Genomic DNA, 23,111 nt, shown 5'->3' on the forward strand with positions numbered 1-23,111 from the left:
AGTCAGGATCGAACCCGGGTCTCTGGCGCTGTAAGGCAGCAACTCTACCGCTGCGCCATCGTGCCTCCTATATTTCTCAGATCTTATTTTCTTACGGGACTTCACCCCCCCACCAAACCCACCCCTCCTGCATTACTTTTTATAGTTACATGATTTATAACAAGATTTTTGGTTCTTTTCTACACTACTACTCACACCACTCTCCACCTCCTTCCGTTCTTTTTGTTTTGGTTTACTGTTGAAGTGTTTAAAACTTTAAGTTTTGTTCAGCTTAGAGACACAGCGTGGAAACGGGCCCTTCGGGCCACCGAGTCCGCACTGACCAGCGATCCCCGCACACTAACCCTAACCTACACACACTGGGGACAATTTACACTTATACCAAGCCAATTAACCGACAAACCTGGACGTCTTTGGAGTGTGGGAGGAAATTGAAGATCTCGGAGATAACCCACGCAGGTCTCAGGGAGAACGTACAAACTCCATACAGAGAAGCACCCGTAGTCAGGATCGAACCCGGGTCTCTGGCACTGTAAGGCAGCAACTCTACCGCTGCACCAACCAATTTTTTTTTTCTTTCTCTATTACAATTTGCACCACTCTTGCTCCTCCTGACTATTCTTTTTTTTTATTTACTGTTAAGGACTACGTTTTGTTTGTGTGTGATGTTGTCCATAATTAACAGGTAAGAAAGCACCAAGATGTTAGCATGCATGGGTCTCACCCCTACTGGTGTGTCTCCCATGCTCTCCCTCTCTCCCCTCTGCCTGTGGTTGGGTTAGTTTGTCAAAGCGCTGCTGCACAACGGGGCTGAATCTTTGGCCCCTTCTTGCTCAAAGCTACAATATAACAGATTATTTAAAAGTTGTGGGACAGGGCCATTCAGCCCATCTGGATTAGTTCTGGTTCCATAAGAACCTTCTCCTTCAATCACCCCAAGAAATAGAATCAATGATTCAGTTCAATGGTTCAATGATTCAGATAACCTTCCGTTATTTCTAAAACATTGACGCATTTATGTACAGCGGCCCATAAGAAATATCACACGCCAGACTTGGGAAGAGAAGGCATACAGAGAGGCAAGATACCAGGTTAGAATGAAATCTGGTCGAAGAAAATGTAACACAACAAAAGTAAACCAACTCATTCCTTTGTACGCAACTCGAGCTATTTGAGTAGTTGGGTTGGGTTTAGCCAGACGAGACAGAGGAGAAAGGAAAATGAGGTCACGTACCTAGGCTACCATAATATTCTGTATCAGTGGAACAGGCTTAAGGATCTCAAATGGTCTCCTGTTCACCCAATAACTAGAATGAAGATCTGACCTGTAGCTTCATGAAAAAGAGTAAGGTTTTAAAGAATGGTCACTTTAGACTTTAGAGATAAAGTGTGGACCCACCGAGTCCACGCCGACTGGCGATCAAGCATACATGAGCACTATCCTACACACTGCGGGCAATTTACAATTTTACCGAAGCCAATTAGCCGAAACACCAGCACGTCTTTGGAGCGTGGGAGGAAACCAGACGTGCCCAGAATAAACTCACTTGGTCACATGGAGAATGTACAAACTCCGTACAGACAGCACCCATAGTCAGGATCGAACCTGGGTCTCTGGCGCTATAAGGCAGCATCTCTGCTCCACCGTGCCACCTTAGCCTGAAGGATGGTCCCTGATGAGCCATAAGGAAGTTGGAGATTAAGTTACAGAATCAGAGATAGTAGAATGCATGCTCTTGAAGATTATGTCTCTTATTTAGCAGTGGAGGAAGATGGGCCTGGTGGTCATAACAAAGATAGACACAAAATGCTGGAGGAACTCAACAGGGCAGGCAGCATCTCTGGAGAGAAGGAATGGGTGGCGTTTTGGGTCGAGACCCTTCTTCAGTGTAATTAACTTGTCTTAAGAATGGAATCTTGGGAAGAGAAGGATTACAGAGAGGCAAGCTACCAGGTTAGAATTAAATCTGTTCAAAGAAATTGTACTTAAACAAAAGTCAACCAGCAGGTAGACAAAAATGCTGGAGAAACTCAGCGGGTGGGGCAGCATCTATGGAGCGAAGGAAATAGGCAACGTTTCGAGTCGAAACCCTGCTTCAGACTAGCGCATTCCTTTGTAAGCAACTCGAGCTATTTGAGTAGTTGGGTTGAGTTTAGCTTATTGTCACGTGTACCGAGGTACAGTGAAAAGCTTTTGTTGCATGTTAACCACTCAGCGGAAAGACAATACATGCCTACAGTGGAACGATGGTAATGCGTGATTGATGCCCCACTTCTCTGACCAGCACACAATGAATCGCGAGATATTACTTGAGATTCCAGTGTAATTGCTTAGATTTGAAAGTGCACTTGGTTAGATTTTTCAGGTGTATAAACGACACACGTTATTAGTTCAAAAATTCATATTGCTCAGCCAACTAAATGGGATAATAGTACCTGGTTTGTATATTGTACATTATTGCTATTAGTTCAAAATAAGACTGCTAGTATACCGGCCAGGTTATTTTATTCTTCTCCGTATTTAGATCAATGTGCTATTATAGTGCCTGTATTGTTTTATTAACAACAGTGCAGCAGGCATTTTAAAATGACTGTGACAGAGCACCATCAATGTTACTTTCAACCAGGATAATAAAAGAAAATTGTAAAATCAATAAGCCAGTGAAATTTGCTAGTTCTTGCTCATTTTTTTGTTGTCTTTTGAACAAGCGGGCTGCGATCTTGCGGATAAATGGTGATAGTTTTCCACCAGAGTCTCAGCATGGGTGGAATCATTCCACACTCACTACAGAGCAGTTTGTAGCCACTTGTTGGGGGGTCAAGGGCCCGCCATTCAGTATAATCGTGGCCATTCTTCGTAAGTGATAGGAGAATTAGGCCACTCGGCCCATCAAGTCTACTCTGCCATTCAACCATGGTTAATCAATCTTTCTCTCTCAACCCCCCTTCTCCCGCCTTCTTCCCCCTAACCCCTGACACCCGTACTTATCCAGGACCTATCTATCACTGCCTTCAAAATATCCATTGACTTGTTCTCCACAGCCTTCTGTGGCAATGAATTCCACAGATTCACCACCCACAGACTAAAGAAATACCTCCTCATCTCCTTCTTAAAGGAACGTCCTTTAATTCTGATGCTATGACCTCTGGTTCTAGACTCTCCCACTAGTGGAAACATCCTCTCCACATCCACTCTATCCAGGCCTTTCACTAATCGGTTTCAATGAGATCCCCCCTCATGCTTCTATACTCCAGCATCAAATACTCATCATACGTTCTGATCTTAATCTCAACTCTGCTTTCTTGCTTGTTGCCTATAACCCTTGACCTCAAGTCCCCAAAAATTATCTCTGCCAAAAAACATAACATAACATGGAAAGTTTGGTTTCTCATGGGTTCTCTGGAAAGGGTAGAGAGAAGATTTACAAGGATGTTGCTGGGACTAGAGGGTCTGAGCTACAGGGAGAGTTTGAGCAGGCCAGGGCTCTATTCCTTGGAACACAGGAGGATGAGCGATCTTGTAGAGGTGTACAAAATCATGAGAGGAATAGATCGGGTAGACACGCAGTCTCTTGTCCAGACTAGGGGAATCGAGAACCAGAGGACATAGTTTTAAGGCGAAGGGGGAAGATTTAATAGGAATCTGAGGGGTAACTTTTTCACACAAAGGGTAGTGGGTGTATGGAACGAGCTGCCAGACAAGGTAGTTGAGGCAGGGACTATAGCAATGTTTATAGAGGTAAATGGATAGGATACGTTTGGAATGATGGAGGCTAACCGCAGGTGGGTGGGACTAGTGTGGTGGGAAACATGTTGGTCAGCATGGACAAGTTGGGCCAAAGGGTCTGTTTCTGCACTGTATGACTCTACAACTGAGACAAGTGGCGTCATCCACTGTAACTATCTTTACGTGCTATTTACAGGATGAAAACAAGTCACCTCACCTGATCAACCACCCACTCCATCCCCAAAGACGAGTGCAGACTAATAACCGCGGTGGAAAAAGAGCTGACAAGAAAAACAGGAACAGGATTAGGGAAAGATTAGTGTTCCACGATACCCACCGGAGAGATAATCTCTGCATTAACGAGGCCAGTCCGCAATTATTTCCTGCAGAGATGGTTCCCAACCTTGGGGTGATACCTCCTTTGCGGTCACATAGATAATGACAGATGGGCCCACAAGGTTGTGCAATAGAAGATTGGGATGTTTTGCTTGAAGTACCACCAACAGAGCAGCATGTGTCAATGCAACATAAGTTCCAAATTAATCTATTTATTTACAGCATAAAAACTGCACGCAGGTATCATCACGTATATCTCTGACAACTTGACTGTATCGTTTGTGGAGTTGAAAAAACAACTTATTCTTGGTAAGGGGAAGGCCCAGGAGGATTGCCCTGTGATATAGAGCAACTTGCCCAATAGTCCATGGGAGGCACAGTGGCGCAGCAGTAGAGTTGCTCCCTTACTGCACTAGAGACGTAGGTTCGCTCCTGACTACGGGTGCTGTTTTTAGTTTAGTGTAGATTAGTTCAGCTCAGTTCATTGTCACTTGTGCCAAGGTACAGTGAAAAGCCTTTGTTATAACGTTCAGTGCAAGGTAAAGTGTGTTCTCTCTGCGACCGTGTGTGTTTTCTCTGTGCGCTGCGGTTCCTTCCAAATACGTACGGGTTTGTGGGTAAACTTGCTTTGGTAAGTTGTTAAATTGTCGGAGTTAGTGTTGTGTGTAGGTTCGTGCACCGGGTGATCGCCAGTCAGCACCGACTCGGTGGGCCGGAGGGACTGTTAGCGCACTGTATCTCCAAAATCTAAAGTCTACAGTTCTATCCCACACAGAGGCCACTCGCTCAATTACTTTTCTTCAATACACCACACTTCACTTTTGGGATTACCATCAAAACTGCCAGGAACTTGGCATTCGCTATTTATAAGGTCGCATTTTGACATGGGCTGCTGGATAAGTGATGAACTAACTAGCTGAAATTCAAAACAAATTATTGAAATTTCTTCATGATTGACTGATCCAATTACTTGTTAGCTTATCTGCCGTTTGCTTCATGGAGCTGAGACAGCCAAGTTATACAGTAGGTTTCACCATCTATATCATCCAGTGATCATCATCTTTGGCAGAGGCATCATTCAAAGAACCTGGTTATTAGTTTTATTTAGTTTAGTTTACTATATAGCGCGGAACTAGGCCCTACGGCCCACCAAGTCCGTGCCAACCAGCGATCCCCACACATTAACACTATCCTACACGCCAGGCACGGAAATCGCTATCAAAATATGGGGGGGGGGAACACAAATCCTTGGTGGCTTGCGCACACATGCACGCGCGCGCATGTGCATACATGCGAGGCTTCAGCCGTGGGCCCTGTGGACGGTAACATCGGGAGCTGACCTGGTTGATGACCGACTCCGAACTCCAGCAACAGAATCGTCCGCCCCGAATCGTGAGGCTTGAATCGGCCCGTTCACGGGGTCTTTCATCGGCCGGCGGGGGCTTCAACATCGGGAGCCTCGATCGCCTCGATGCAGGAATTTGGTTTTAAGCCGCGCCGGGCGCTGTAAGGCCCCGCGAATGGGCCGATTCAGCCCTTAGAAAGCGTCTGATAAAGTCCGGATTACAAAACATGGGGGGGATTGTCCCCCACCTCTCAAAGCATAGGGGGCACACGACCACCCCCCCCCCCCCACCCCCGTCCCCCCCAGGATTTCCACCCATGCTACACACACAAGGGACAATTTACACGTATACCAAGCCAATTAACCTACAAACCTGTCCCTCTTTGGAGTGTGGGAGGAAATCAAACATCTCAGAGAGAACCCGCGCAGGTCATGGGGAGAACATACAAACTCTGTGTGTAGGAAAGAACTGCAGATGCTGGTTTAAATCGAAGATGGATACAAAATGCTGAAGTAACTCAGCGGGACAGGCAGCATCTCTGGAGAGAAGGAGTGGGTGATGTTTCGGGGTCGAGACCCTTCTTCAGACTGATGTCAGGGGACCTTACAGACAGCACCCGTAGTCAGGATCGAACCCGGGTCTCTGGCGCTGCAAGAGCTGTAAGGCAGCAACTCTACCGCTGCGCTACCGTGACGACTGGGAAGATCGTACCCAAATCACGGAGACTGGCTTTAATGGTCCCAGCAGTCAAACCGCAGTCAGTACTTGCAAGAGTTTAGTTATTTAGTTTAGAGATACAGTGTGGAAATAGGCCCTACGGCCCACTAAGTCCATGTTGATCATCGATCACCCATTCACACCAGTTCCATGCGAGACCCACTTGCGTATTCTACACTCTAGGGACAAATTACAGAGGCCAATTAACCGAGAAAAACCTGCGTGTGGGATGAAACCAGAGCACACGGAGGAAACCGACGCAGTCACAGAGAACGTACAAACTCTGCACAGACAGCACCCGAGGACAGGATTGAACTTGGGTCACTGGCCCTATGAGGCAGCACCTCTACCACTGCGCCACCCAAAATCGCTATGGTTGATGGGTTCTTTCCATTGAGGGAGTGCAGAGAAGGTTCACCAGACTGATTCCTGCGATGTCAGGACTTTCATATGAAGAAAGACTGGATAGACTCGGCTTGTACTCGCTAGAATTTAGAAGATTGAGGGGATATCTTATAGAAACGTACAAAATTCTTAAGGGGTTGGACAGGCTAGATGCAGGAAGATTGTTCCCGATGTTAGGGAAGTGCAGAACAAGGGTTCACAGTTTAAGGATAATCTTTTAGGACCGAGATGAGAAAAACATTTTTCACACAGTTCCCCCTGTGGAATCTGTGGAATTCTCTGCCACAGAAGGTAGTTTGAGGCCAGTTCATTGGCTATATTTAAGAGGGAGTTAGATGTGGCCCTTGTGGCTAAAGGTATCAGGGGGTATGGAGAGAAGGCAGGTACAGGATACTGAGTTGGATGATCAGCCATGATCATATTGAATGGCGGTGCAGGCTCGAAGGGCCAAATGGCCTACTCCTGCACCTATTTTCTATGTTTCTATATGTTGGCCGGTGTGGGCAAGTTGGGCTGAAGGGCCTGTTTCCACGCTGTATGACTCTACGACTCTATCTTCCAACTGCAGATTCACATATAGTACACGGCATCGGAGCAGCTGCATAATCGGCCACAGATATTTCTGGCAGATTTCCCAATGTTTTAATAACATTGATCCGTCAATTTAAATTTATTAGTTTACAGTCCTGCAGTGGAAGTGTAGGAAACCACAGCTGCAGTCCAAAAGCCTCCTGTGTAAATTGGTGGTGTTCATAGACACATCCCCCCCCCCCTTGTGACATGGGCAATAGTTGGATTAACAGCGCATTTAGAGCACGCAATGATGAATAAAATTAAATTAGATTTTTATGAAAGATTCCTGGCTTGCGTTTCATTCCATTCTACTTCACTGGACAAGATTTGGCCTGACTGACACTGAAAAAAAGGAGAAGCCAGAATAAGGATTAGCAAGCTCGTCCCTGCACAGTGGATGTCCAGATCCCACCACATCTCTGCAAGCTGGCTAAACGAAGCATTGACTCCGGACTTTACTTTAGACTTTAGAGATACAGTGCGGAAACAGGCCCTTCAGCCCATCGAGACCGTGCCGACCACCGATCACCTAACACTATCACACACACTGGAGACAATTTACATTTTATTTTTTAACCAAAGCTATTGAACCCACAAAACATGCATCGAGAATTTTTTTTCTTCTTCAATTTTTGCAATTCTCCCTCTTCAGCGGTTTAATGTTTTTCAGCAGAAAGCATTCTCAGCCGTCTGCGAATAATGACAAACAGCTGCATTGCGTTTTTGAACAGTACTAAATAGTCCGAAGCAGTGTCTCGTCCCGAACCGTCCTTCTCTCCAGAGAATAGAGATGCTGCCTGTCCCGCTGAGTTACTCCAGCATTTTACGCCTATCTTCGATGTAAACGAACATCTGCAGTTCCTTCCTACACAGTACTAAATCTCTCCTCTCCCACTAGCAACTAAAGTGGATGAACGTAAGGATAATGGGATTCAGTAACTTCAAGACTGATCCATGCTTACAGACTCGGTGTTAACTCCGAGTTACAACTTTATCACAGTTATACACAGAACATTACATATATATATAAACAATAATGTAATATGCTTGCAAATTCCAAAGTTGACCCTTTCAAGGCTGAGATATTCTGCTACTTAAAAATGTATTTAAAATCAGTGAATTTCTACGCTATATTTTTCTGTCTAGCAGAATGAGAGATGTATCGCATTTCTTAATTTACTGTGGAAAATTGGAAACCCAGTTTATTGAGGCAAGAATGTGCCTTCAGTCATTCAAGTACTTAAGTCAGGAGATTCCATCCAATGTTGGTTTAGTGTGATCAATTGAAGTTTCACCTATTTCGCTTACCCTGCACCTAAATCGCAGAAATCCATAATATGGGATTAGTTTAGTTTAAAGGAACAGCATGGAAACAGGCCCTTCAGCCCACCGAGTCTGCGCTGACCAGCAGTCACCCATGCACTAGTTTTGTCCTATAACCTAGGGGCAATTTACAGAAGCCAAGTCTGAAGAAGGGTCTCAATCCGAAATGTCATCCATTCCTTCTCTCCAGAGATGCTGCCTCACCCGCTGAGTTACTCCAGCTTGTTGTGTTTAACCTACAAACCTGCATGTCTTTGGAGTGCAGGAGGAAAACTGGAGTACCTGGAAAAAACCCACGCGGTCACGGGGAGAACGTACAAAATCTCCGCACACACAGCACCCGAGGTCAGGATCGAACCCGTGTCTCCTGCGCTGTGAGGCAGCGACTATATCGCCCAGGCAGGTGGGCGCTGCACTCTTTCCTCAGGACAGAGAGAACTTATCTCTCCGCTGCTGAGACAGTGCTGCAGAAGAAACATGGTCAACAAGTGATCTTTCCACACTTCATGATCCTCCATTTCCTGTAGACCCAAACCATCGCGCACGCACCATAATCTGACTTTTGCCCGATTACCTCAGGTTGATTCTCGAGCGGGCTGTGATCTGTGGGCTGGAACCAGTGGCACACTGCACAAAAGTATCAAAGGAAGCTGAAGAGCAGGACAAGAACAACACGCCATCCACATACCTATCTATCTAGGCTGTGCAGACCAAAAGACTCTGAAGGGGCTGTCCCACTTGGGCGACCTAATTGGCGAGTTTAGAAGAGTTTGAAAAAATGATATGTTGAAGACCTCCTTCGACTATGTTGAAGACCAGCTACGACTAGCTACGGCTAACTTCGGGAAAATTGGACACCGAATTGTGGAGAGTGAAGACGACCTCCTTCGATCTCCTTCAACCTCCCTTCGACTATGATGAAGACTATCTACGACTACCTTCGACTATCCTCGATTACCTACGACTAACATGCCGACCTACTACGACCTACAACGACTAAACCTACGAGTAAAAAAAGTATCAATTTTTTTCCATGGCGACCTTTTTTTACTCATATTGAAAAAAACGCCGCAACCTAGCTGAGGCCTCGAGCACGCGGAGACCACTCTCGAGTATGAAGGAGAGTTACGAAGACGTCTTACGACCTCGTGTCGACCATGCTTCGAGTATGAGTCGAGGGCAAACTCGCCAGAACTCGCGGATTAGGTCGCCCAGGTGGGACAGGCCCTTTAGCGCTGTTAGTAATTACAGTCCATATTTTAACTATATTTTACAAAGGAGAAAACTGTTTCTACATCTACTCATTTGCAGAAGTCATCCGTACACTGGGATACACAGTATCCAATTCCCAGGTGGTTTTTCCACATGGCCTGTTAGTATTGTCACCACAGCTGACTCAGGAATTTGTATTAGGCTTACATTGTCTCCTGTCCCTTATTCGGAAATTTAAAGTAACATTCAAGAAGTATTGGTCAAATAGTTTCTTGGTCAATGCTTTGCTAAACACAAGGCTCATTGTTCTCTTACAGTTTTGTTTCTTTTTTTTTAGTTTAGAGATACTGTGTGGAAACAGTCCCTTCGGCCTACTGAGTCCGCACCAAACCATCGACCACCCACTCACCAGTTCTATGTTTTCCCATTTTATCATCCTACGCACTCTGGGCAATTTACAGAGGGCCAATTGATCTACAAACCCGCACCTCGTTAAATTGTGGGAGGAAACCAGAGCACCAAGAGAAAACCCACGCGGTCACAGGGAGAACGTGTAAACTCCGCACAGACAGCACATGAGGCTAGGACTGAACCCGGGTCTCTGGCGCTGCGAGGTAGCAACTCTACTGCTGCGCCACCGTGCTGCCCTGAAGAAACAAATCAATATTGTATGCTCCAGCCATACATGGCCCTGTTTGCAGTGTTATAAGTGAGTGCTCCCATACACTGTTAACCACTGGTCTTATCTGGATTTGATCGAGAAGTCCATGTAACCTATACCATTGCACATGAAGTATTTAAGATAGGGAGAAAATAGGGACTTCAAAGATTGGACAACTGCAATTATAGATCCTAGCCCACAAACCTCAGGGATGTTACATTTAATAAGGACTTTCATGGAGTTTTTAGAGTCAATGCTATTTCTCAGCATTACATTCACTAACACTCAAGTTCCTTTAAGCGTTCCAAATACCACTGCACCCCATTCCTATCCCTGCTAGCAGCGACTAAGAAGACCTAAAATAGGTGGATTTTGAACTATTTTTTAAAATATATTACGGCAGATGTACCTACAGTTGAAGGAGGTGGTTCATTGAAGATAGACACAAAGTGCTGGAGTAACTCAGCGGGTCAGGCAGCATCTCTGGAGTAAAATGATGGGTGGGGTTCTTTCCAGGTTGGGAGGAACTGGTGGATAGAAAAGGGATGGAACTGGAGGATAGAAAAGGCCAGAACAAAGCAGGGCCAGCAACAGACGACCAAGGCATGTTGGAGCCCACAATGGCCCATTGTTGTAACATCCCTGCGGTTATTGGTAGGAATGGTACACAAGTTAAAGCATTACTGCTGGCAAATCCTCACCTCAAAATGTAATCATTGTGTGCTCCCCTTTCCTCCACTTTTTGCATCTCTTTCACTCATTTGTTCGATGTATCTTCTATATTTCACGTTTCCCTCTCCCCTGACTCTCAGTCTGAAGAAGGGTCTCATCACCTATTCCTTTTCTGCAGAGATGCTGCCTGATACAGCGCGAAAAAAAGGCCCTTCGGCCCACCGAGCCCGCACCGACCAGCGATCCCTACACATTAACACTACCCTACACATACTAGGGACAATTTTTTACATTTACACCAAGCCAATTAGCCGGTACGTCTTTGGAGTGTGGGAGGAAACCCAAAGATCCTGGAGAAAACCCATGCAGGTCACGGGGAGAACGTACGAACTCCGTACAGACAGTGCCCGTAGTCAGGATCGAACCCGGGCCTCTGGTGCTGTTGGGCAGCTGCCCTACCGCTTTTCAGGTTGGGACCCTGTGTCGACCATACTCCAGCTTTTTGTGCCTCTCTCCTTTACCTAACCCTGGGCCCATGATTTTATTGAGTTAGTTGGTTAACCTTCCAATCTGCACTAGGTGGTCTTGGCACACACATCTCTCTGGGGAAAATAAGAAAGGCTTCTGCATCTCAGTCATCATCCAGTGGACTAATGGCATCAACAGTAGGAACATAATAATGCTTCAGTGTTTCATAGTTCATAAACAGGGAGCCTGTTGCCATTCATTAAGAAGGATTCAGCTGGACTACAGGAGAGTGGTCATCAGGCAATCTTCACCATCCTTGCATCCAATATCATACCTAAAATTCCTGCCTGTGCCTGCAGAAGGTTTGTTGGTGCCCTTGATACCATAGCCCAACAAACTTTGTTCTGCAACATCAAGAGATGCAGTCTAACTGCGGTCGATCACCTCAGTTCCACTTGTTGCTAGTTTGAACAGCAACGCTAATGTTTGGCGGTCTGAAGAAGAGTCCCGACCCGAAATGTCCTTCTTCTCCAGAGACGCTGCCTTACCCGCTGCATTGCTCCGGCACTTTGTATCTATCCAATGCTCAGCGGATGAATTAGCCTCAAGCAGAGAAAACGTGACCACCTCAGTCCACGGGAGTTCTCAGGAGACCGTAAGCAAACCTGATGCGACGTTGTGAGTTTCAAAAGAGCTTTTGACTTTTACCCATTGATCAGATGAAAAGAGAACTCATTTAATGATGACTGTTCCAACACTCAACTGCAACATTACAACATAGCATTCATTCAGTGAAAATATCCAGTATTGATCATATTTTGCACATTAGAATCATCTTTCACTTGCTTACTATTGTCCTTTAGAAAGAACAACGTCCCTTGGGGCCCGTCTTAAACAGCAACCGCTGGTGATCTTGCCCGCCACCCAAAAAAAAATCAAAGTCGAGGTGACCTGCAACCTCCTACCACCTCCCACGCGTATGTTGAAAACCTTCCTCGACTATGAAGAAAACCGGCTTCGACTAGACCGGCGACTAAAAAATTATCGATTTTTAAAGCGGCAACCTATTTTTAGTCGAGGCCGGGTTTATGATGAAAAATTAGCAGCAACCTAGATGAATTCTCGACCACGCGGAAACCACTTTCAACCATTAGGGAGAGTGACCAAAACCTCTGGTGACCTCATGGAAACCTTGGATGGCGGGCAAGGTCACCAGAGGTTGCTGTTTAGGTCTCCTATGTGGGACAGGCCCTTTATGTTATTGGTCTTCTCGAAACTTGTTAACGTTATGATGCATGATTAGCGCTTTCTGATAATCCCCACTGCCAGAAGAAGTCCCCACAGTATGGCCTGATGCCACGCAAGTTTTGTCAGCGATTTCAAATTGACATCTAGACTATCCAAAGTTTGCTTACTGACTAACAAAAATGGAGGAAAAAAAACCCAAGGCCAGGAGAAAATAAAGCTCGGTCAACAGACAAACTCCAGAAGCTTGAAGTAACACCTCCCTAAAGCAAGCTAAATTAAAAAAAATAATGCGCTGTATTTGTGCCCTGCAATTCTCGTGGCCCACACCGCACCCTCCCCCAACATCAGAGGTCATTTTGTGTTACGTACAACACTAACACTGGAGTCCGTTTCCTCCACGTTACAGGAACGTCCATGTTGGGGAAGCAAGATGGGGGGCTCCATTGTTGAAATCAATGAGTCAAAGTGTCATGCAGCATGGAAACAGGCCCTTCGGCCCACTTACCCATACCGTCCAACATGCCCCATCTGCAATAGTCCCACCTCCCTGCGGTTGGCCCACATCCCTCTAGACCTATCCTAATCATGAAAGTGTCCAAATGTATTTTAAACATTTCGTTAGTACCTACCTCAACTACCTCCTCCGGCAGCTCATTCCGTATTCCAACTAATCTCTGCGGAAAAAAGTGGCCCCTCAGATTCCTATTCAATCTTTCCTCCCCTCACCTTAAATCTATATCCTGTGGTTCTTGATTCCTCTCCACTCTGGATAAAAGACTGTGCAATTGCCCTCTCTATTCCTCTCATGATGTTATACACCTCTATAAGATCATCCTTCATCCTCCTCCGCTCCAAGGAATAGTGTCATAGTCCGCTCAACCTCTCCCTGTAGCTCAGGCACTCAAGTCCTGGTAACATCCTAGTAGTTCTTCTCTGTGCCCTTTCCAGCTTAACATCATCTTTCCTATATGAGGGTAACCAAAACTGAACACAAAACTCTAAATATGGCCTTACCAATGTCTTGTACAACTGCAACATGGACACCCAACATCTAGATTCAGTACTCTGGCTGATGAAGGCCAAAGTGCCGAAACTCAGTACTCTGACTGATGAAGAGGAATGAATCAACTGTACCATCTAAGTCCTTTTGTGCGCCACAGAGTTGGAGTCACTTCCCACATTGACAGCTTTGACATCCATATGTAAGTGTATATCACTCATGCCATATTGTTTCACATTTTGTTCATTCATAGGATGTGGATATGGTCAGCATTTATTGTCCATCTGTAATTGCCATGGAAGTGCGTAGGGAGTTAGATGTCACCTGTGTTTATGGTCTTGGAGACACAGGTGTGTAAGGATGGCAGATACCCTTCTATTAGTTTAGTTTAAAGATATAGCACCAAAACAGGCCCTTCGGCCCAACGAGTCCGCACCGACCAGCAATCCCCCCGTTCACTAGCACTATTCTACACACACTAGGGACAATTTACAATTTTACCAAGCCAATTAACCTACAAACCTGTACGTCTTTGGAGTGTGGGAGGAAACCGCTGGAGCTACCGGGAAAAACCCACGCAGGTCACGTGGAGAACGGACAAAGTCCCTACAAACAGCACCCGTAGCCAGGATCGAACCCGGGTCTCTGGCGCCGTAAGGCAGCAACTCTACCCTGCACTCTATTATATATCTAAAGCCGATGTCTTTTTAACAACCTCATAATCACCATGGATCATAATCCGTGAACGGTTATCAGATCCAAAACGCAATGTTGTTTCTCCCATTACACATGCTGACTGACCTGCAGAGTATTCCCAGTTTCCAATTTCAGATTATCAGCGTCTGCGGAATTTTGTTTCTGGCAATCTTCTTTACTTAGCACTAGAGTTTCAATTCCAGTTTTACTGAATTACTCAAATTTAAACTTTCCAACTTGCATTTGAACTCCAGCCTCTATTTCACAGCCCCAAGGGTATGAATGAATGCTAGTCCCACAATGTGACTGCCAACACTGTTGCACCAGAAACGCAGTGAATCATTCAATGGTATTTAGAAATACTACAGTAATGGGGAAATAGAAGGCTAAGGAAAGGATTTACAACAATTTTAACTTGTACAATCCCAAAAGAAACCCGCCGATTTTCCTCTCCAAAGAGGTCACAATTCGCTCAGCCAACTAAACCTTTCCATCTTCTGAGAACTCAATCATCTTTGACGTTAAGGAAATCACTTACTGTAATGTTACAAGTGGTACGAATTTTACAATGCACATGTAGATATCTTACATCCAGATTATGCTTTCGCTTGAGCCTCCTCATAGGTGACTTTTACCAACGTAAAACTTGTGCCTTTTAAAGGAGTCCGTCACTCTACAAGGCCCTGTAGGCGTTGCATTAGTATTCTGGCTCGTGTCGCTTCCGAATGATTCTCTGTGGAAAGAGGTCAACAAATCACCCCACTGTTTAATGGGATGAAAGACTGATCCAATGAATGCTATAATAAGCCTCACGGATAGAAAATTTCCGAGTGGTGCTGAAAACAAATCGATGCCTCTCGATTGTAACGATGTTTCAAGGTCAGTTTATTGTCACATGTACCAGGGGCAATTATCAGCTGTGTGTATGGGAGTTGAGGACAGTCGCCGACTGTGGTGGGTGATGGTGGATGTGTGCTGAAACGTCGAGGAATGGGTCCAACCAGAATTAGAAGCCATCTTAACGGGTCATTGCCCGGTGTTTCCTCTCGACCACCATTTCAAAACTGACCCGGGCGGTACGAGGCGGAGAGACGTTATCTTCAGGTTCCAGCCACGATCTCCTAACTCCGGCCACACGCAGCCTCAACAGGGTTAGCCTGGAAGCTCGGAGGTGCGATCTTCCCCGCGCAAGCAAGGAGGAAAGGTCCAGGTCGCTGTTTGGCGGCAGTTTCGTTTCCAACGCCCGACCCTCCAGTCTCCTCTCCCACAGATAGCGAGACCCGCACCTCCCCGAGACCATCACTTAGACTGAACGAACAGAACCCTCTTGACAATTCAAGGGCGAAATAAAAAAATAAAAAACTTGAAACAAAAAGAAACAAAACACAACAACAAGCGACTAGATTAGTGGGCGCCGTCACGGAGCACGGTGTCAAAGGAACGTTGAAGGACTGAACACTCCCAGTTGCTTCTTCCGTCGTGAGTTTTGACCTACCGGTGGAATAAACATTTGCACCAATATAGATTCCATTTGAGTACGTTTGCTTCCGGAGACCTCTGTGGAGATGCTTGTTTGCAATTTCTACGTCCTTTACGTCGAACCGCAGTGGGCCCAAGGCAGTGCTTGACAGGATGATGAGAATTCCCAGTCTCACAAAGCAGGTCTCCTCCAATTATTTGTCTTACTGGCAAAGTGTGTCAGAAAACGGGGTCCCTTCAGCGCGACCCACGTCAATCCCTTGCCACCTCCATTTTTTGGTTGCGGTTCCCTCGAGTAGAAATAATTTATTTTTGTCTTCGTTTTTTTTTTTCTCTCTCGCCCCCACCCACCCACCCACCCCCACTCTGGGTGCTATGACGTGAGGAATAACAGGATGATGGTCACTGCCAGGACGAACCAAGAGATCCTAAAAGTGGTGATCCCGTCGTTATTGTGATAGGGCTCGGGCGACTCGTATATCGAATCATCTGGAAGAGAGAGGAAAACAAAAAGTAAGCAATTTTAGCAACGCATCCCTTTTTTAGCTCTTCCCTGTGACTCTAATGTGCGAAACGTAACAGCTTAATGGAACAAATTAAAGGAAAGGCTTTGCATTTATATGGCACTTAATCACATTGCAAAGTCCTTCATACGCAATGCACTACTTTGAAATGGTCTGGCTGTGTGTTCCTGTAGGCTGTGCGGTGAAGGCATCATTTGTGGGGAACCGCAGATTGCGGAAAACTGTCCGTCCTCAGTCTTTGAGTTTAGTTTAGAGATACAGCGCGGAAACAAGCCCACCGAGTCCACGCCGACCAGTGATCCCCGCACTCTCACACTCTCCTACAAACATTTGGGACAATTTACATTTATACCAAGCCAATTAACCTACAAACCTGTACGTCTTTGGAGTGTGGGAGGAAACCAGAGCCCCCGGAGAAAACCCACGCGGCCACAAGGAGAACGTACAAACTCTGTGCAGACAGTAGCCATAGTCAGGATCGAACCAGGGTGTCAGGTGCAGAAACGCAATTACTCTACCGTTGCGCCACTGTGCCACCTCTTGAGCCAAGAGTTCATTATACACGGGCATATGACTAGATGGTTTAATAAAACGCCTGTTGCAACATTCGGCCTCCGCAGTGCTAACATCAATCATGACCGACCATTCAAAAGTGCATCGTTGACTTCCTAGTCAAGTCTGCCCTAATAATGTGCCACAACCATGGAAAGACTGTGGATAGAGTGATAGTTTACCCCAACTATCAGCCCGTGAAGGGGATGGGAACAGGAGAACATTCATTCCCTCCAGAGGTCCACAGTCTAGGGTCTTTCCGCAGTGGGACATTGGTGGGAAAGATCTGGTGGAGACACCCCTCAAACAAGGGAAAGGATATCGCCACAGTGGGCAACTGGAGTGGCTGGGGATCTTGGCAGCAGGATAGTTTTCAAACGCTACTGAATATAACACTAACAAAAGTATAAAGGTTGAGAATGTTGGAAACTGTTTATCACTGTTCTGGTTTGGTTTATATTTTATTAGACTTTATAGTTACAGTGTGGAAACAGGCCCTTCGGCCCACTGAGTCCGTGCCGACAAGCGACCATCCCTTACACTAGCGCGATCCTGCACACTAGGGGACATTTTACAATTTACAGGAGCCAATTAACTTACAAACGTGTATGTTTATCCTACACCAAACACTATCCTACACCCTAGGGACAATTTTACAGAAGTAAATTAACCTGCAAACATGGAGTGTGGGAGGAAACTGGAGCACCCGGAGAAAACCCACACAGTCACATGGAGAACTTGCAAACTCTGAACAGACAGCACCCGTAGTCAGGATCGAACATGGGTCTCTGGCGCTGTAAGGCAGCAACTCTGGCACTGTGATACAATACAGTATCTAAGTGTATGTGAATAAAGTTTATTTTTGGAAATAAAAGCCTGTTCCACCATTCCTTCAGATCAAAGTTGATCTGTATTTTATGTTCTGCATCTAGACTTCCATGTTGGTACCACGGACACTTAAAATCTCTCTTTGTTTTCAAAACTTTCCAATCCTCTATGATTTTCTTCTGACTTGAAGGCAAAATAAAGTTGCAGACCCCCACGGCACTTTGTGTAAAGAACTGGGACATCAGCATTCAACAGCCTACCTCTGGTGCTAAGGTTAAGGTTATGCCATCATATTCTGTGTAAGCTGCACTCCAATGACCCACCTCCCCATCTCAAACACTGATAGCAAAGTCCACATGTTGATGACTTATACCAGTCTGTACGCAGCCACAGAGTCATGATGGAGTAACTCAGCGGGTCAAGCAGGGAGGACTAGATAAGGTGGATGTGGAGAAGATATTTCGATTAGAGGGAGAGTCTAGGACTAGAGGGCACAGCCTCAGAATATAAGGATGCACCTTCAGAATAGGGATGAGGAGGAAATTCTTCAGTGAGAGGGTGGTGGATCTGTGGAACTCATTGCCACAGACGGCAGTGAAGGCCAAGTCATTGGGTATTTATAAAGCAGAGATTGATAGGTTCTTGATTAGTACAGGTTTCAGAGGTTAAAGGGAGAAGGCAGGAGAATGGGGTTGAGAGGCAAAGATAGATCAGCCATGATTGAATGGTGGAGTAGACTCAATGGGCCGAATGGCCTAATTCTGCTCTAATGACATGAACATGAGAAGTTAAACCAGGCCAGGACCCTCACGGTGAACGGTAGTAGGGCCTTGGGGAGGATTATAGAGGGATCTAAGAGTGCAAGCAGACAGATTTGTGAATGTGGCTCAGTGACGATAATTGGTGCTCTGCAGGGACACTCGGCGCAGCACGATGAAGTTGCTGCCCTACAACGCTCACAGCGCCAGAGACCCGGGTTCGATCCTGGCTACGGGTGCTGTCTGTACGGAGTTTGTACGTTCTCCCCGTAACCTGCCTGGGTTTTCTCTGACACTCCAAAGACGTTCGGTTTCCTCCCACACTCCAAAGGCGTACAGGTTTGTAGGCTAAATGGCTTGGTAATATGAATCGTCCCTAGAGTATGGAGGGTAGTGTTAATGTGCGGGGATCGCTGGTCGGCGCGGATTCGGTGGACCTACAGTTGCCGCACTGTATCTCTAAACTAAACGAAACAATTTCCAGGCACGCAATCTCAATTCATACAATAACAAAATGACTCCCGCTCATTCCAGGTGTGTAATCAAATAAATACTGATTGTCACTCCCTAGAAGGAGACATTATGGAAGGTGGTAGAAGCTTCTTATGTGGTGTTTGTGTGGTGACTATTTTCGTACAGCAAAGATTTTTACTATGCCTTGTCACATGTGACAATAAAGTATTCCATTCTAATTGAAGGGTTTAAGGGGAGTCCTCAAGGAAGAGAAGGGATTTACGGAGCGAATTCTAAAGGGGCTGTCCCACTGCGGTGACCTAATTGGCGAGTTTAGGAGAGTTTAGGAGAGTTTGGAAAAATGTCATGTTGAAGACCTCCTTCGACTATGTTGAAGACCAGCTTCGACCAGCTTCGGGAAAATTGGACACCGAATAGTGGAGAGTGAAGACGACCTCCTTCAACCTCCCTTCGACTATGTTGAAGACTATCTACGACTACCTTCGATTACTTACGAATAACATGCCGACCTACTACGACCTACTTCGAATAAACCTACGAGTAAAAAGTATCGATTTTTTCCATGGCGACCTTTCTTTACTCGCGGGCATTTTTCCACATGTTGAGGCCTCGAGTATGCGGGGACCACTCTCGAGCATGAAGGAGAGTTACAAAGACCTCCTAGGACCTCGTGTCGACCATGCTGCGAGTATGAGTTGAGGGCGAACTCGTCTGAACTCGCAGACTAGGTCGCCGCAGTGGGACAGCCCCTTAAAGATTAGGACTTTGGCTGAGTAAAGCAGGAGGGCCATTGGTGGAGCAATGAAAGTTGTATGCTTGAGATGGCCATGGAGACTTGTACAAAAGAACAGACCAAGCCGCAGCCTTGACTATAACAAGTGCCTTGACAACAACTAGGTACTCTAACAACATTTAAGGGGATCATGAGAGGAATAGATAGGGTGAATGCACTGAGTCCTTTACACAGAGTAGGCAAATCAAGAACCAGGGGACATAGGTTTATGGTGAGATGAGAAAGATTCAATGGGAACCTGAGGGACAACTCTTTGCACTGAGGGTTGTGGGTGTATGGAACGAGCGGCCAAAGGAGGTAATTGAGGCAGGTATTGTAACAACATTAAAAAGACATTAGGACAGGTACATGGGTAGGACAGGTTTAGAGGGATACGGGGCAAATGTTGGCAGGTGGGACGAGTGTAGATGGGGCATCTTGGTCGGGCTGGGCAAGTTGGGCCGAAGGGGATCGTTTCTGTGCTGCATGACTCTATGCCTGTGGAGTCAATGGAAGCATTACCATTACTGGTGAAGGGGCTGGAGGCAGGTTGAGTTGATGAAAGAGACGGGGGTTTTTTGGCTCCTGCTCTAATAAGCTCTCCGCTTCCCTCCTCCACAGAAGCACCCGCTCCATCATTCACCTTTATCTCATTATCCGGCAAAAGTTAAATGTTATTAAAAAATGTCACTGGTTATTGATAATGCTCTGCAAGCATTTAACTAGCGAGCAAATTAGTGTCAGCTTCCTCTGTTCATGAGGCATCATTAGACCAGATTCCTAGAGCACTTTTCAATGTATAATGAGAGATTAGGCTCCACGAAGGTTAGCAATTACAGTATGGTACATGTTAAAAATATTTATAGTAAGATTAAAGAAAACAGGATTTATTCCAAAGTTCAGGATTTAAAATTAGTCAGAAATCTGTTTCACTTCTTAAAAGTTTTCTCAGATGATGCAGAGGTTAAAAAGGCCATTTTAATTCCAACCTAAAGACGCAGAGGAGTTCAAGTCTCAGGCAGGCCACACGAATTGTGGTTTATGAAGTGATTTTAGATTTGGCAACCTTTGATCCGATTCAGTGTTAATGCCGAGATTCAGGAAATCCCACCGATGGGTTAAGGGGAGACTCAGTGCACCTTCCTGCATGGAGCTGATTGTATGTCAGTTTTGCCCCTGTCCCACTTAGGAAACATGAACGGAAACCTCTGGAGACTTTGCGCCCCACCCAAGGTTTCCGTGCGGTTCCCGGAGGTAGCAGGTGGTTGCCGGAGGTTGCAGGTAGTGGAAGCAGGTAGGGAGACTGACAAAAACCTCCGGGAACCGCACGGAAACCTTGGGTGGGGCGCAAAATCACCAGAGGTTTCCGTTCAGGTTTCCTTAGTGGGACAGGGGCATTAGAATACAGGGCAGCATGGTGGCGCAGGGGTAGAGCTGATGCCTTACTGCGCCAGAGACCCAGGTTCGATCCTGACGACGGCTGCTGTCTGTGTGGAGTTTTGGGTTTTCGTTTTCATTTTGCATGGGTTTCCTCTGACACCCCAATGATGTACAGGTTTGTAGGTTAATTGGCTTTGATAAAAACTGTAAACTGTCCCTAGTGTGTAGGATATTGCTAGTGTACGGGGATCGCTGGTCGGCACGGACACGTTGGGCCGAATGGCCTGTTTCTGTATTTTTAAGCTGAACTAAACTAAACAAGAATTCAAATTCAAGTTGATTTTTTTTAATACACTAAGTATTTTTAATGCAATTATTCAGAAGTTGTATATGATATGCCATGACAAAAATGAAAGTTTTAGGGAACATCTTAGAGTGGCTGTGTCTCTAAACTAAACTAAATTAAAAAAAATATTTTGCAGCAAAGATTAAAGTAGAAATATATGTACATGAGAAATATTCAGGCTCTTGAGTATGCTCCATTATTCAATAAGATCATGGCTGATTGATTGATTGATTGGCTGAAAGATACAACATGGGAACAGGCCCTCTGGCCCACCGAGTCCACGCCGACCATCGATCACCCAGCCACACTAGTTTTTGTTATCCCACTTTCTCAGAGGCCAATTAACCTACAAACCCGCACCTCTTTAGGCTGTGGGAGGAAAGTAGAGCACCCGGAGGAAACCCACGCGGTCACAGGGAGAACGTGCAAACTCCGCACAGACAGCATCCGAGATCAGGATTCAACCCGGGTCTCTGGCTCTGTGAGGCGGCAGCAGCACTACCAGTTGGGGAACCCATGGCAACCCGTCAAGATAGCTCATGGACTCGATGGGCCGAAGGGACTGCTTCCATGCTGTACCTCTAAACTAAAGCAAAGAGGCTGGTGACATGCTAGCTTGATCCGATCGCTACAGTGAGGAATGACTATCAATCACGTTTTAGTTTAGTTTAGAGATACAGCGAGGAAACAAGCCCTTCAGCCCACCGGGTTTGCACTGACCAACAATCGCCCGTACACTAGTTCTGTAATATCCCACTTTCGCATCTGACACACAAGGGGGAATTTACAGAAGCCAATTCACCGACAAACCTGCACGTCTTGGGAATGTGGGAGGAAACTGGAGTACTGGGAGAAAACCCACGCGGTCACGGGGAGAACGTACAAACTCCGTGCAGAGAGCACCCGAGGTCGGGGTTGAACCGGGTCTCTGCCGCTGTGGGAATGCAGTGCTACCTGGGGCTACCTGGGGCTACCTGGGGCTACCTGGGGCTACCTGGGGCTACCTGGGGCAGACCATCCAGTCGGCATTTCCCACCTGCACAGGCGGCATAGTGGTGCAGTGGGTAGTACTGCTGCCTCACAGCACCAAGGACTGGCTTCTTCTACAAACTAAATGTTCCTTACACCCAGGTTGGGGCCCAATTGTCTAGAGTTAGGGGCACGTATGTTCCACATTGTTGAGGATTAGGCAGCCTTTAGACTTGTTTTTTGAGCTTGATTAAGGATGAGTGTGGACCTCATATTCTCCCATTGAATGTAGGTGAGGTTTAGCCATCTCCTCAAACTTGGTGATTGAGCACGGGCTCCGTCCAAGGGAGGTTATACTCCTTCATATACTCTTCCGTTGAGGTTGAGAGGTCGCCATGCTTTCCCAAGTATTGTTGAGGATTAGAGTGTTCTCACGTTCCCCCATTCAAATTGATCCTGAGTTAGATGTTCCCATATAAACCCATGGTGAGTTTGAGAGCACCGACACTCTCCCACTGAGACCATTTGAAGGTTAGAGGGCCCTCATATTCTCCCAAACAGACTGAGTGTCCCATACTGTCCCGTGGAGGGTTAGAAAGCCCTCAAACTACCCCAAATGTGCCCCGTTGTGAGTTAGAGGTCCTT

At 46.1% G+C, this 23,111-nt stretch overlaps 1 protein-coding gene and 1 long non-coding RNA gene across 3 annotated transcripts in view; both read right to left on the reverse strand.

Annotated features, from left to right (window-relative positions):
- Positions 1-180: 180 nt before the first annotated feature.
- LOC116989260 lies at positions 181-7,581 on the reverse strand. Its single transcript, XR_004416200.1, has 4 exons — positions 7,559-7,581; positions 3,121-3,123; positions 987-1,374; positions 181-297 (listed from the first exon to the last, which is right to left on the reverse strand). It is a non-coding gene; the product is annotated as an uncharacterized LOC116989260 (long non-coding RNA).
- A 6,720-nt stretch (positions 7,582-14,301) lies between these two features.
- efna2 (ephrin A2) overlaps positions 14,302-23,111 on the reverse strand; it is a 419,301-nt gene continuing 410,491 nt past the window's right edge. Inside the window, exon 5 of one of the 2 annotated variants that reach the window (XM_033046454.1) lies at positions 14,302-16,352. In XM_033046454.1, the coding sequence (XP_032902345.1) occupies positions 16,237-16,352 (116 nt within the window). In that variant the 3' untranslated portion in view covers positions 14,302-16,236. The remainder of the gene's footprint in view (positions 16,353-23,111) is intronic. The other variant, XM_033046455.1, reaches the window with a different exon arrangement.

This window comes from Amblyraja radiata, chromosome 29 (genome assembly GCF_010909765.2).
Source record: "Amblyraja radiata isolate CabotCenter1 chromosome 29, sAmbRad1.1.pri, whole genome shotgun sequence".
Classification (NCBI taxonomy): Eukaryota; Metazoa; Chordata; class Chondrichthyes; order Rajiformes; family Rajidae; genus Amblyraja; species Amblyraja radiata.